This window comes from Pseudopodoces humilis, chromosome 1, assembly GCF_049639895.1.
Source record: "Pseudopodoces humilis isolate 2021_Gansu_Grassland_sample_001 chromosome 1, ASM4963989v1, whole genome shotgun sequence".
Lineage (NCBI taxonomy): Eukaryota > Metazoa > Chordata > Aves > Passeriformes > Paridae > Pseudopodoces > Pseudopodoces humilis.
The window spans coordinates 26687029-26702171 of NC_142200.1; the positions used below are offsets into that span (position 1 = coordinate 26687029).

Here is a 15143-nt window from a genome sequence, read left to right on the forward strand (position 1 = left end):
AGAATAACCAGAAAAGAAAAAAGTGATCTCATGCTCCTGCCTTTCCCAATTATGAAGAACACTGCTACTGATATTATTAAAGTCAGAGAGGGAAAAAAGAATTTTTTAAGATTAATAGCTCTTGAGTTTGTTGCAAATTAAAGTTAATTTAGGAACTGCAGATTCAGAAAATAACATTTTTCTGGCTAAATCATTAGTCTTTTTTTGGCAATACATATATTGCTCTGTGTGTGGGAAAGTGGAAGTGATGTAGAATGAAAAAATCAGGCAAATACAGAAACCATAATCTAATAAAATAATTAGATTTAGATTGCAGATCAGTAGAAAAAGTACATAATCTAGGATCTTTAAATGTTGAGTAATGTCACAAAACCACTGAAAAATTCAGTCACAGCAATGGACCAACATTTTTATTACTGTAGCTTTGTAACTACTTCTTGTGAGAAATCTTCAAGCAAAAAAAAAAGAAATTCTAAATTTATAAAATAGCTGTATTCATACCTGTTTCAGAGTCATAAAATAATGGAAAGTAGGCAGCTATAGAAAAGCTCAAGACTTGTGGGTTTTGGAAAACTGGAAGAGAAGTATGTCAGTACTACTACCCGAAATTAAATTGTATAGATTCTGAGTGTCTTCCACAGATATCCATATGTGCTGTCAAATCCCAAATCCCTCCTGTCTCTCTACGACTACTCTGAAAGTCTCACCCAGTAATGAGCCTTTGCAGAACCCTGACATGTGCCTCCTGCCTCCAGGCTAAACCTCACTCCTAATCAAAGAGCTGGCTGTTTCAAGGGATATTCTCTGCAAAAGCATAGAATCTGTTACTGCTGCCTAAGTCAGGAAGCCCAGGTGGTTTTATGAAATTACTGCCTGGGTCTAAACAATGAGTTTAAATAATTGTCAAGTGTATTCAGTTCTGTGATTTTCATGAAAACAGCTCCTGAATACCTGGCCTGAATATGAATAAGAGTTACAAGATTATGTTCTGGTTGGTAGTTTTATTTGTGTCATAATAACAGAGCAAAATGAATCTAATATCTCTTCTTTTTGTATTTTTCCTCTGCTGAAGGAAAACAATTTTCTTAGCTCTCTCTCTTCAGAAGTTGGGTAGGAACAGCAGGAACAGTGTTTGCTCCTTCCAGTGGTGCTACCTGATAACCAGGATGAGGAACAAGAGTGATGGAATTTGTTACAGAAGATGCTCCATGGCTACATTCTATTTTGTGCCTTACAGCCTATTGTCCAATAAAAAATCAATAACAAACCAAACCCCCCCAAAAAACTGACTGTGAATTGAAAAAACCTGTATATTTTGGAAGTGGACTGAGTATTATTCTAAGACGCCCTGCAAAGACTAGGCTTTTATTTAAACTATCTCACTTCTGCAGACTGGGATCCCTCAATCCAATATATGAGAGCAGAATTTCCTATAGATCTGCATAATGGCCTTGCAGGAAAGAAAACTCTACTAAGCAAGAGGAAGAAATGTGAATAGCAAATTCAAGTAATTTGATGCATCTTAGAACTAATCTGCTGGAAGAAAACAAATGAAATTTACTTTCTGTATTTCAGAAGCATTTCCAAGTTCTTCCAAGAATCTGAGCCCACCAAAATGACTCTGTCTCTTGTAGAAGTAAGTATCTGTGTTGGAAAGTTAGTGTGATTAAGATATTATTTGGAAAAAGTACGGCTTTTCAGTATTTTATACTGTCAAATACTTTCTAGAAAAAGGACCATGTAGCTAACACAGACCTCTAGTGTTTCCACTAAAAATGTAAAAATGCATTAATTAATGCTAATTTTATCTTGTATCTCTATTCTTTCTTCCATGAAGACAGATATTCATCATTAAATAAATACATACAATGCATTCATTTTCACTTATGTTTCTCTCTGGGCTTTCCACATAAAATTATACTGCTTATAGCAAACAATCAATCAAAACAAAAAAACTGTAAAAAGATTGAAAAATTCAGAGACCAGATTGCGTCTCAGCTGATAACCAGATGTATATAATACATGCATTTTCAATGACCATTTCAATGAAGAGCTATTGCCTGCTTTTCCAGAAATAATCCCATTCTCTGCAGCTGGCAGTAAATGAATCTTTTTTCACAAGACTCAAAAAAAAATCAGTTGTTCCTCTCTTCTCTCTCCTGGTCTCTTCTGAATTCAACATTACAGGACACACTATGAAATGACATTTGACAGAGAAGAGAAATATTTTTACGTGTTTGACAAAATTATTAGTTGCCATGATGGAATTTTCTGCCTCTGCATGTGTTGAAGTTATATTGACCACATGTTATTATGGAAGTTACATACAATTATAGTTAGAAACCAAAAATAATTAATTCAAATAATTCAAATAATTATTCACCATATTCACCATATAATACTATTACAGGCTTTAAAAGATACTGCATTGGCTGTATCCTAAAAAATGAGATTTTAATTTTAAGGCTCAGACCAATGACCAGTTACAAATCTACATGCAGCATTATCTGAAATTTATCAAGTGCTATACTCTTACATCTAGATAGCTATGATAAATCAGCTGCCAACAAATGGCTGGTGATTAATAATTGGATAACCAATCTAATTATCTAGAGAGAATGATAACTGTTTTGTTGAGGTGATAATTATGCATCATTACTTTTAGGAAATTTCAAACAATGGAGAGCTAATGTGGCTAATTGAAAGATGTTGGTATTTTAAATATATATTGCTTTTAAAACATTAAACATCCTTTGCACAAAGCAGGATGAACTTAATATGACCTGGCGCTTAGTTGCTCTTTTTGCAGTGTCCATTTTGCAGTGTCCATATTTTTTTATCAAGACTCTTGACTTGTCTTTTTAAGACTGAACCTTTCAAATTTTCCTGCATGAAGTTAATGTGATGTGTTTTCAGTGGTGGATTTTTACCAAAACTCTTGCCTCTCATATTAAAGTCTTCCAGGCACTCTGAACATTTGCATGACTTCTTTTTTATACTGAACATACATGAACATGAATTGTATATAACATGAAAAGGAATTAAATTCCAGACACCTCTTGGGCTTGCTTATGTTGAATATGAACACAAAGTCCATAAAGTATGGAAATAGCATTCTGAAGAAAAGTATCCTGTGCCCTTACAGGCTGTCACCCAGCACTCTGCACTAACAAATATCTCTGCCTTCCCTAAGGATTTTATCTTCACCTCTAAGAGGCAAAGGAAGACAACACAAATATCAAACTCAACTTTGTATTTTAGCCCAAAATCATAATATTGCATTCAGATACTCTATCTGAATAGACTACACAGGCTTAATATTTGCTCCTGAGTGCTACCATTAGAGACTTTAATCAAAGATGTTACTATGGCTTCAGCACCAAATTATGCCCCTGCCTTGTACATGGAGTAAGAGAGAGTGGGTTTTCCTTCTTTGTTATGCACTTTGTGTAGAAAGAATGATAATTGGAATTGTCTTTACCAACGGAGTACAGGAGGTCTTCTCTCCCTGCACTTGAGACACAGACTATAAGAGGAAGAGCTGTGTTCTGCTTCTCTCCGGATGCTTTCTGAGGGTGGGGAAAAAAATGCAACATTTTATCAACCAATTTCCCTTTGTGGGATCTCTCACGGGATGATTGCAGCCCTGCACATACAAGCAGAGCTCAAAAACCTGTGGTGGTCTTGAGGTCTTGGATTGCCGCACTTCATGTTCCCTTCCCCTGACAAAACAATAAGCAATGGAAAAGGACCAAGAAGTTGTATGCTTAGGCACAGCAAAATGAAAAAGCTTAATTAGGTCCTGCAAGCAGCATAATGAAAAAGTGGAAAGAAATCTGTTACAGAAGACAGAAGAATGGGAGGCTGGTTTTGCAGGATCAAGCCATCTGTAGGCAGCCAAAAGTAATTTAGATTGGTGTTTTGACCAACTCTGCCTGCAAGAGCCATTAAGGGCACCCATGTGTTTATTTAATTGTGGTTAAGTCAGCACTTCTTCTGCAAACATTACTGTTTTTTAAAAGCCTGGTGGTTGCAGCTGTATTGGCTAAAACTTTAGACACAGATCCTGACACAAGAACTCATTGAGAACTCCCCAGTTTTTGTGAGGCTGGGAGGAGCATCTCTTTTACCGAAGAGGCGTGTGTTGGTTTGGGCCCCTCCGTAGAACATGGTGGTCTAACCCTCTGATGCTCTTCTTGGGGGTTGAGGAAATACAGAGGTAAAAGGCAAAAGTAGCATACAGGGAATAATGTTAGTAGGTTTTATCTATCTTCATTATTATGAACTTGCATAAAAGGATTTGAGTACACTACATGTAAACTTCTGAAAGGTTCTGGAAAAAAGATAAGTCTATTTACACAGATTAGAAATCCCAAGAGGAATCACTTTTAGAGACAAAGTGACATACAATAACGATGTGGACATAGTGTGGATTTACAGAGTAGCCACCAATCTGCTCATATGGAAACAAACCCAAAGTTAAAACACAATACTTCCTCCTAGTATAATAAGCTAAAATTGCCAGCATGGTTCTTAGGATCATTATAAGAAGTGGGTTTTACTATTTTGTGGCAAATATTATAACCACTAACATTGTATTTTTATTTGTTTCTTGGATTTTTGTACTTAGAACTTTGATCCTTAACCACAATGGCAAGAAACTTCTTTTTTTAATCTTAAAGTTGGTATTTTCAGATAATCACTTCATTATGAGAGTGGAGGCCCCCAAAAAGCCAACTCAGTAGGATAAATTACAAATTGGAGTAATGAAAATTATTAACAGAAGGGACCAAATTTGATAATAAATTTGGACATTGGACATGCAAAACATGTACCCTCCACACCACCTTCAAATATTTTCCAGTAATTTTGAGTTGGTAGAAAATAGAAAACAGCAAGCCATTAATCCAAAATATACTCAAACAAACCAGAGTTATTTTGTGCTATGGAAACCAAGACATATCTCAATCCTGTTTATGCTAATTTGTTGAGTTCTTTTGATCATAATTCATACAGTTTCTTAGTTGTTAACTTTACTTTGCACTTCAGAACTGGAAGTTAACTTCTAGTTCTGCAATTAGTGCAACAGTTTGGAAGTTAATATGATAATTATGATAGAACTAACCCTTAAACAGATGTTTTGTATGGGATCTTTTGTCTGCAGTTTATATTCTTGACAGCACAAAGTATGGTGTGAACAAAGGAAAATGAGAGTGAAGACACATAGAAAAGATACAGTTCTGAAGGAAAACGGAGGGAGAATGCTAGGTCACTTTGGAAAGTTTTCAAGAAAGAAGTTAAAAGGAAAATCTTGCATGAAAGGTGAAATTCAGACTCAAAATGCAGATAATTGCTACTAATACATATATTAGTCTACATTTTATAAAAGAATGGTACTATTTTAGAATATGAAACATTTAAAAATAATTTTTTTAGCATGATAAATTATAATTTTAATATAGCAAACATATGGTTTAAGTGACTGTGACACTATAAAGGCTATAGCTGAAATATGCATATGAGTGAAGGGATTTACAAGTAGGCTAAAATATGATTTTTTTCAAATTCATAATTTTGATTTTATTTCTGTTATTGAAGTATCACATTTTTTTTTAAAGGACACTATCAATTTTTTTTTCATGGTTTAGACAAGTGGTATAGACGATATTTAGAATGGTTGCTGTATAAAGTCAGTGAAAATAAATTAATAAACCAGCTACCTTTTAATGCAACATTTAAATCCTTCATGTATTTTAGTGTAAGTTTTCTTTAGTCAATAAAGGCAAAATATAGTTAGTTTCTTTTTGAGAAGGAAACTATTCATTACTGCTGACTTTACTGACTAAAACTTGCATTTCATAAGCTTAAGCATAGTAAATAACCATAATGTTGAAACAGGATGTTTATGTTCAACCTAATCTGATAAATTATATTATACAGTTGTTGAATGTATAAATATCCATGAAAATATACATATTCTTACTTACCCAACGGAGAGGAAAGGCTCCTTTGATTCAAGTCTGTCAAGTAAATAACAAAAGTTTTAAATATAGATATTTATTGTGTTTAAGGACCATTATACAATGAATTTAAAACAGTCATTCTCAATGTCATGTTTATTTAATGATAAAATTTAACAATGAGAGTAGGGCCTGATTCATTTTAGTAGATGCTTAACTCTGGAAAAAATCCCATTTACCTAATGGAGTTTTGGTCTAGAATTAAAATATTTGCAAAGCAGCTCACCTAGGCCCTTTAAATTTCAGAGATTCACATGACTAGTGTGGATATTTGCATTAGAGTGAGCAAGAAATGTGCTGCATCTGTTTTGGTAGATGCAGAACGATGCACAGTTCTAAACCCAGTGGTTAAAGGCGCTCTCCCACTCCCTGCTGTGGCTGTTGTGGCTGTGAGGAGGTGCACCACCTGCACGCTGGCAGGAGCCTCTTCTGCTGGTAGTTTCCATCCAGCCAGGACAGATGTAAGAACCCTGATCTATGTTATCAGGCAGTGCTCCTGCTCTGGTATCTGCAACTGGCTGCCCTTATTTTGTTAGTGTGTTCTGGATTCAGTGAGTTTACTGATATCAGCTGCTTGATAGGACCATTAGTACGTGATTTTAGGGTCCTTTATAAACATGTTCAAAGCATATTTACAGCTGAGTAATTTTGTGTGGTTACATGACACGCAAAAATGTTCTGTTATGATTCCCACTGAGTATACTCTGTTAGGCAGAGCAGAAAATAAATACCCAGGTCATTAATATCTCTTTGTAGCCTTTAATAAAAGTGTTTCTAATTAATCAAAGCATATTATATGTGGAACTGAATATTTAATCTATGAATCTGAAACCAATTTGGTCCCACAATAAAATATTTGAAATATAATTAAACAGTTATCATTAGTTGCAAATGAAGGTAAATAGTAAATGTTTTAACAAAAAAGTTTCATGAAAGTCCTCTTTGTAAAAAACTGAGTACTGTCTCATTCATTCAGCAGAGGGTTTGTGCAAAAAAACTCACAAACCAATAGACCAGGTCAGTTATTATCCTCATCTAATTTCCAAAACGTATTGAAAATATGGTCCTTTTTTCTGTTGGCTTAATGACTATAGCTCACTGTTCTATTTCTTTCTGGGGTTGAAATCCACATGGAACTAGAAGAATAGAAGGGGAAACACTGATGAGCTTTGCATACACCTGGAAGCACAGCAGAATCCCAAAGCTGCAAGACCTTGTGGTCAGGGCAGTCCCAAGAACATCTGAGCCTGGCATTCTCTGTGCTCAGGCAGCCCTGCCAGAGAGCAATAGAATGGCAGGGCCCCTCATGGGGGGTTTCACCCTTCTCCTGCAGGTCCTGTGCACTGGTGTCACGTTTTTTTTTCCTCTTTTTCTGCTTAATGAAATTAATCAGTCAGGGGAAGCACTCAGTATTTGGCTGGAGAGATTAACTATAGATGACCAAAGAATGAAATCCCTAGAACATGCTTACATACTTCATAATACAGAAATTTTGTAATCAAGAGAGACCTAGCACTATCCTGATGGAGGACATTCTGATGTATTTTACTTGAAAACAAAGAGTGTGTGATAGAATGAATGCCCTGTGGACAAAATACTGCGATTAAAAATCTATTTGAAGTCCATTCTCAAGCTGGATTCAATTTAATTTAAATAGTGCTGCCCTAGGTTTGACCTCTCTCTGTATCTGACTAAATGGTTTTAGATAATTTGCTGCATTACTTTTAATTAGTTCAAGTGTTCCTCACAGTAAAGGAATACAATTATCTGTTGGCCTCTTATTTGGTAATTCAGTATATGGCAAATTAATATAAAGATTTAGAACTGCAACACAATATGAAATAACATCCTATATCATCTTTACTGGTGACATTTGTCAATACAAAATGCTTTTTACTTTTCTTTTTAACCTAATGTACACTGAATTTTCCAGAGTTTTGAGGAATTCTTGAAAAATTAAATATGATATTGCAAAAAGACTAATCCTGATAAGTTTAGAGAAATGCAGTCATACACCTTCAGGAAAAATCTTAAAGCAGACACTGTCTTCTTTGCAAAAATATATTTTTTTGTCCAGGAAATACTAAGCTAGACAGCGAAGGGAATCATCTTTTAGTTATGAAGGAATGGTGGTGAAGTAGGAGAGATAGAGATTTTTTTCTTTCTTTCCTGAAATGGTTTTCCCATCAGAAAAGGCCGGTTTGTCAACATGCCAAGGCAATATATCAGTTTGAATAGGAGGGAGGAAGGCTGATCAGTAGCATGACTGGGACATGGCAGACTGAAGTGGTATTTTGCTTTGATTCTTGGTTAAGATTTTCCTTATCTACATATAATAAGTTTTGCAGGAGGAAAAAGTTGTTCAATTAAAACCAGTCACTAAATGGAACAGGTCATTTGCAATAGGCAATTGATTACTACCCACTGATATGTTACTGCCACAATGTGTTTAAAATAAGGACCCTACAGATTTCCCATTTCATGTTATTCCCCTTGTGACCTGTCTTGGAGAGATATTTTACAAGGTCTGACTAACCCAATTGTGCATTTTATTATTTTCTTTGCTGCTAAGGTTTCTTATATAAATGGCAATTAGCTAAATTCCATCTTTGACATGGACTGAACGTCCAGATGGACAAATTTTCAAGGTTTGCAACATGCAACATGCAAATGTGTGGGGAAATGTGACTAGACTAAGGGTACGTGAATTCGTCTTTGACTTGTAAATAAATCATGGAACGACACCAAGATCCCAAAGCAAATTCTACTTTTCTTGCATAATTGCCCTATTAAGATTACAGGCAAGACTTTTTCTGCATTTGAGACCTGACCCAAGATACATAAATCTATATAATTACCTGTTAAAGAATCCTCTCCTCTCCTTCCCAAAACTGTGTACAGGTCAAAGTGAATAACATTTCTAACATCAGTGCAGTACACAAGCAAATGGATTTTAGCCAAGGATTCTCCAAGGTAATTAATTATGAATCAATATATTCTTCCTCATGGTGGTCACATAATTTAATCTTTAAGGATTTAGTAGGAAAACATGTGGAATTTAATGAATTTGTTAGGATTCTTATTCAGACTTGTTGAAAAAACAAAACCATCTGCCCTGAATCAAAGAAAGGGGTTAAGAACAAACATTTTTTTCAGAGAAATTTTAGGTTTCAAACTTTATATCAGAATTCCTAAGGAGGATTAACTGAGTGTGTTGCTGACATCACACATTTGCTGTTTGGTATCTAAAATGCATGAAAAGTGACTGGAGCTTTTAAGGCTATTAGAAACATTTTTATTCATGCCAGATAGGAAAGTCAGGGCAACTGAAAAACATTTTGGACTTCAGTATAGTGTTAGTATATATTTAGACTGACTGATGTGGCTGACTTACTTACCTGTCAAGTATATCTTTTTTTGCACTGTGCAGCTTTAGGAACCAAAGAATTAGCAGGACCAAAGATTTAGCAGAAATATGCATAGTGAAAGAATATTCAGATTTATGGCCCACCCTGTTTATTTTATTTTTATTAAATTTATTTGTTTTCATTAAATTTTAAAACTACAAAAACAACTCAAGGGACCTTTCAAAAGAAACTTACATTTCCATTCACAGTAATCAAACATGGATGCATTTCTCTCTGAATGTTGAGTTTGTGGTTCGAAGTGATTGAAAACTGTTCTTCAGAACTTCTTAAGCAGTGTTATAGATTGTCATCTAATTTCTTTTTAAAGCACATGCACTATAATTTTTGCTACCCCCCAGATGCTTTCATTCAATGCAAGCGAGCCTAATACAAACATGTCTGAATTTACAGAATATAATTTCATATAACTTACACTATCAATTGAGTCTGAAAGAACAATTGCTGGTGTACACTAGGTAATCCTTCCTTTCTAGTTTCTGTGACTTAATTTCAATCCAAGATAATTTTCCTGAACACTGTCAGTACCTACTGTCAAATAGAATAGGGTAAGAAGCTCATTTTGTCTTCTGAAGCTTCCATAAAGATCTTTATAAATATTGACAAGTTTTATCAAGAAACTGCCATATTCTGGAGCAAATAAATGGTAGAATGACTGTATAACTGATCTAATCTATCAGAAGTGTTTCAGAAGCAGAGGGAATGGAAGAATAATTTACAGGTATATGTCAACTTTTACAACTGTCTCTAACCAATTTAATAACTTCCACTCGCATCTGGTGGTTGACACTGCAATTGATAACTCTGATTAGAAAAACAACAACAACCAGCTGCTGTTTTCATGAATATTGCATAATGTCAAATACTATGTATTCGTTTTCACAGTGCCTCGAGAAATTGTCTTCCACAGACCTAAGTGCTTTTGTTATTTATTGAAACATAAAGATTCTAGCACAAAATATCATCACTCAAGCCATGGGTGGGAACTAACATACTACGAGCTCAAAGTGTCATTTCTCAGTACAAACTTAGTCCTTTGATGTGCTAACTGACTTGGTGGATAAATGATAAGACAGATGATAGGTGAGACTTAGTCTCATTTTTAAAGCTCTTGATATTTCCTGATATGAGAGTCTCATAATCAAGCTGAGAAAATAAGATCTAACCCCTGCATGACCATGAACAAAGAATAAGGCCAATGGGAAAGACAGCCACCTTAAATAACATGAACACTCAGTGTTATGCTCTATTTAACTTTGGTTTGCATAAAATATTTTAACAAAAATGTTGCTGCAAGTAAGATAGGTACCAAAAAGCTGATTTTTAATCATTCAGCAAAGAGTTAAAATCTTATTTTTTTTTTTTTTAATTGAAGAATTAGTCTGAATTCAGAGTAATGAAATTAAAAAAAAGAGCAGAGTGAGAATTTGAGAACAAGAACTATATTTTACATATATGAAATGTAGTACTGGCTGGATAGTGAAAAACCTTTTCAAAAGAGGAAGAACTGAGTAACATGAGACTGCTAGTTATGGGGACATATGAGAACATTTTTCCTCAGAGCTGATTGAGAAGTGTCCTTTAATCAGAATATTATTCTTCTCTTCTAGCCTCAGATCATCGTTAATCAAAGTTCACAACTGAAATATTCAAGTGCACTAAAACTAAGTTTTACTAATTACTGAAGAATTTATTCAATAAGAAAGCTACTACACTAGTAAGCACTCTAGGGATAAACAGATTATCAAACAAGATTATCACTTTGGCTACCAGACTCTGTGCAGATTTATACATAATCCTTAATACATGTATAATACATATTTAGTCTCTTATGAAAGTATCACAACACATTACACATTCTGACTGACTAAAAAAGATAAGTTTTTCTAGTATTTTTTTACTTTTGCCTAGTTTAATTATTTAAGATTGAGAATAACTTAGATCACTTCTTGAAGCATCAGCTTTTCCCCAAGTCCATGAAGAAGAATCTGTACCCAGAAGAAGTTAACTTCCCAAGACATCTGTAAGTGATATGGATCTTACACAGCTTAATTTCTTGTCACAGAGAAAATTATAGTTAGTCTCCATGAGAAAGCTTGATTTCCTGTGTAGGAATGCTTCTGCTCTCCCTTGGGTTTAGCTTGCATTCATGCACTTACTCTGCATTAAATATGCTGCAAGATGGAGGTGCCTTTAGTCTTTTCAGTGTTTTGAAGTGAAAGAAATGGAGTATTTGGAATATGCATATGAACATATTTCATATGTGTATGGAATATGTATATATATATGTATATATACACATATTACATGATTTTTAAGCATTTTATATGTCTGGACAACAGAAAATAAGTGCAAGGTTTTCTTAATTAATTAAATTAATTTAAAATCTATTTTAAATTAAATATATTATAAATTAAAATCTAACCTTGCAAAAAATAATGACTATTGATACAGTGCATTTTATTCAACCAGTTCCACTTAGCACTTAACCCCATGACAGGGTAGTGCTGTAGCACTATCTGCTGGAAAAGATTTTGAGGGAATACTTAGCACAGGGTGCTGTCAACAATATCTGATGTTAACCTGTACTCATGTGTAGCATATGTATCAGATACATCAGATGTACATAGTATGTGACCAAATTTAGTTATTTTCCTAGCAAAATCTGTTTCTTACATAATTTATAAACATTTTTGACATAAGTACAAATTTCAGGGGCCGCTAGGATTTTTTACCCCATGGGTAGTTAGGATAGATAACCTTTTAGCCATTAGTGAGTAAAATGTAATTAATAATTTGTTTGGAGTAATCTTTGAAGTCTGACAGTTGAAAAGCAGAATAAAAGGTATCTCTACCTACAGGGAGGAAGTGCTTTAAAGAAAATGCCTCTTCCCCATACTAACTTTCACAGCAGCAAGAGGTTAGGATGAGACATAAACCAGCACATGCAAAAGTTGGTTGTGATATACCAGTACAAATGTATACTGTCATATTGGATACTGAATGCATTTCTGTTATAACATGGGATGAAAAGGTTTTGGGGCTGAGGCAGGAAAGGCTGGCATGGAGATCTAAGGGGAGCTAAAGAAAAAAAGGAAGTAGTTTCCAATAATATTAATAAATAGGTGACCTAAATTTTAGGTATCAAGAAGAGAGGGAAACCTAAAAGCTCTAAGTCATTTAAAAGCCATATCCTATCTGATTTTACAGGTTAGATTTTGCTGCATCTTCCTTTATGAATCCAAAACTTGCAAAGATAACATAAACGGTGTCATGGATTCTCATAGTTGACTAAATCCTGCTAGTATGTCTGAGGAAAACTAAATTGCGACTTGGAGTGAAATTGATCCAGAATCTAATTTTGAAAATCTTAGATAATAATGGATTCCAGTTTCCTGCCATGCCACCAAAGTCATCTGTTGAAAAACAGAGTTATAAGCTAAACTTTAACAATTTAACCCACACAACACATCTGTGTGATGTTTCCAGTAATGAAGACATTCACACTCAGATTCCTAATGAGATTCTTGCAAGTTTCCCAAACTCAAAACATGCTCAATTTGGTACATTTTTTCAAGAGAGCAAAGGAAACAAAACCTGAAGAATGAAAATAACTCCATGCCACTGTCAATTTTTATTTGCTTTTTCCTGTGATTTTACTAGCTGCTGAATTTTGCAAACAGCTATGCTCCAAGCAAAAGACGTAATTTTGAGAAAAATATAGTGATCTACGTAGTGTGCCTTAGAGCTCTCTTTCTCACAGGTTTAATCATTCTTTGCATGAAGTTGATTTCACCTGACCCTCTTCTGCTCTAAAGCAGAGTAAGAACGCTCAGGTCATATGTACTGATCTAAAACCATCTTGAGGGGGTTCTTCAGGGTGGGTTGAACAAAGCAGTGTTGACGGATCTAACACACACAATCAATACTACTTTGCTGCGTGGCTATTTGCAGTCACAAAGAGATGAAGGTTAATGCAGGCATTGCCTTTGAGGATCCCAAGGGTAGAGGCTTAATATCCTTTTTCCCTCAATGACACTACTAACACTTTAAAGCAGTTAGAGGAGGGTCACTTCTCTAACAATGTAAGATTCATGCTTGTCATGCTGTTTCCTAGAATAATCCCACTCATGCAAAATTGAAAAATGCAACATATATTTTTATGCCAATAGGTACCAGAAAATGCTCATTTCTTAGGATTCAAATCACGTATGATTATGAATATGTTTTTACTCTTCAATAAAATAGCCAGTGCTTTTGCCAGAAGTTTTGGGAATATCAGCATGCAATACCAAAAAATCATGCAATTTCTAACCTATTCTTTAAAAAATAAAATTACATTTGGCATTATGCATCAACAGCACTAAGTATCAGTTCTGGCAGGGTGGATAACATATTTTCAGACTTCAAGACTGACAGAATTCACCAAGAAATAAAGCTACATGGTAATTTTATTTTTATAATTCGCTGCATAACAATATGTTGCTATTGTCCCTCTGTGTTGCACGCAGCCTTCCATGCTATTTGTAATCTTACTTAACAATCCATTTTCTTTCAAATTAAGTATACATTAAATTTCTTCTTCTTCTAATATCATTCATAAAACTTTAAAATATGTTACAGTCTCTTGTTTATCCAACCTTCCTTATTTATTTGCAGAGTACTAAATTTATAACCCAGCATCATATTTCTATTTCTTTCTGTAAACCACTTAAATGGTGCCCTTGCAGTACACCAGCAGCTCCCAGACCAAATTACAGCCTTCTGTAAAATTAGAGGTGTTACATTATGTGAGAGCCAATGCCTAATTGCAAGTCCACTAAGTGGTTTGCTGAAGCACAGCGTTCTGCATCTCTGATTGCTGAAGCAATTAAGGGTTTACTAAACTCCTGAAAATGAAGAATTCTTCTGCTCATTTGCAATTCCAGGACAGGCCCTTCTCTATTTTCTGTCATGAACCCTATGCCCTTACTTTTAAGACAGTTTCTGAACAGCAGGGTCTGCAAATCTTGATACTGTTTCTATGATGCCTTCTTTACTAAAACTCAAGTGTAGAAAAAATACCATGTTGTCAGTTTCTGATTTTTTTTTGATATGTTGAAGTCATTAGTCTTTTTATCCTAACTGAAACACAGCAGAACACCTACAGAAGACATCATCTTCATATGGAAGACATATGTTGAGTCCAAACTTTATTTCTTAAATTAAATGCAAGAATCCATGCAGTAATAAAGGGTAGAAATCTCACATGAAATAAGGGATAGGAATAGGGCACAGGCTGGCAAGATTTAAAGCAAATGCATGACTAAAACTACTACTTCTGTTTGCCTGCAGGCAAACCCATTAATACTCTGGATCTTTTAGGAGTTTACTGTTTGATTTACAAACCAAAGTTTTTTTCATTCATATTAGCAGCAAAAATTCTTCAATAAGAAAGAAGTCATAATAATTTCAATAATTTCAATGTGATCAGAAATAGAAGATATGTTTTCTCTTCTGCTGTGGTATAAACAGTAATTAAAAACCATGAAAGAAAAAAGCTTACAGTTAGATACTTTATCTATAACATATTGTTTCAGGTTTCATAGCAGAAGAAAAAAATAAGAAAGAAAATTAAACACCAGGAAAAAAACCCCACAAAATAAGCAAACAGACTATTCTCCAAATTTACTAATCTCTGAGAATAAATGTGGTTATG

At 34.5% G+C, this 15143-nt stretch overlaps 1 protein-coding gene across 6 annotated transcripts in view; it reads right to left on the reverse strand.

Moving 5' to 3' along the window:
* Positions 1–15143, reverse strand: part of RALYL (RALY RNA binding protein like) — a 358154-nt gene that overhangs the window by 43861 nt on the left and 299150 nt on the right. For all 6 annotated transcript variants that reach the window (XM_088055205.1, XM_088055194.1, XM_088055199.1 and 3 more), the window contains one exon: positions 5988–6020. In XM_088055205.1, coding sequence (XP_087911331.1) covers positions 5988–6020 — 33 coding nt within the window. The remainder of the gene's footprint in view (positions 1–5987; positions 6021–15143) is intronic.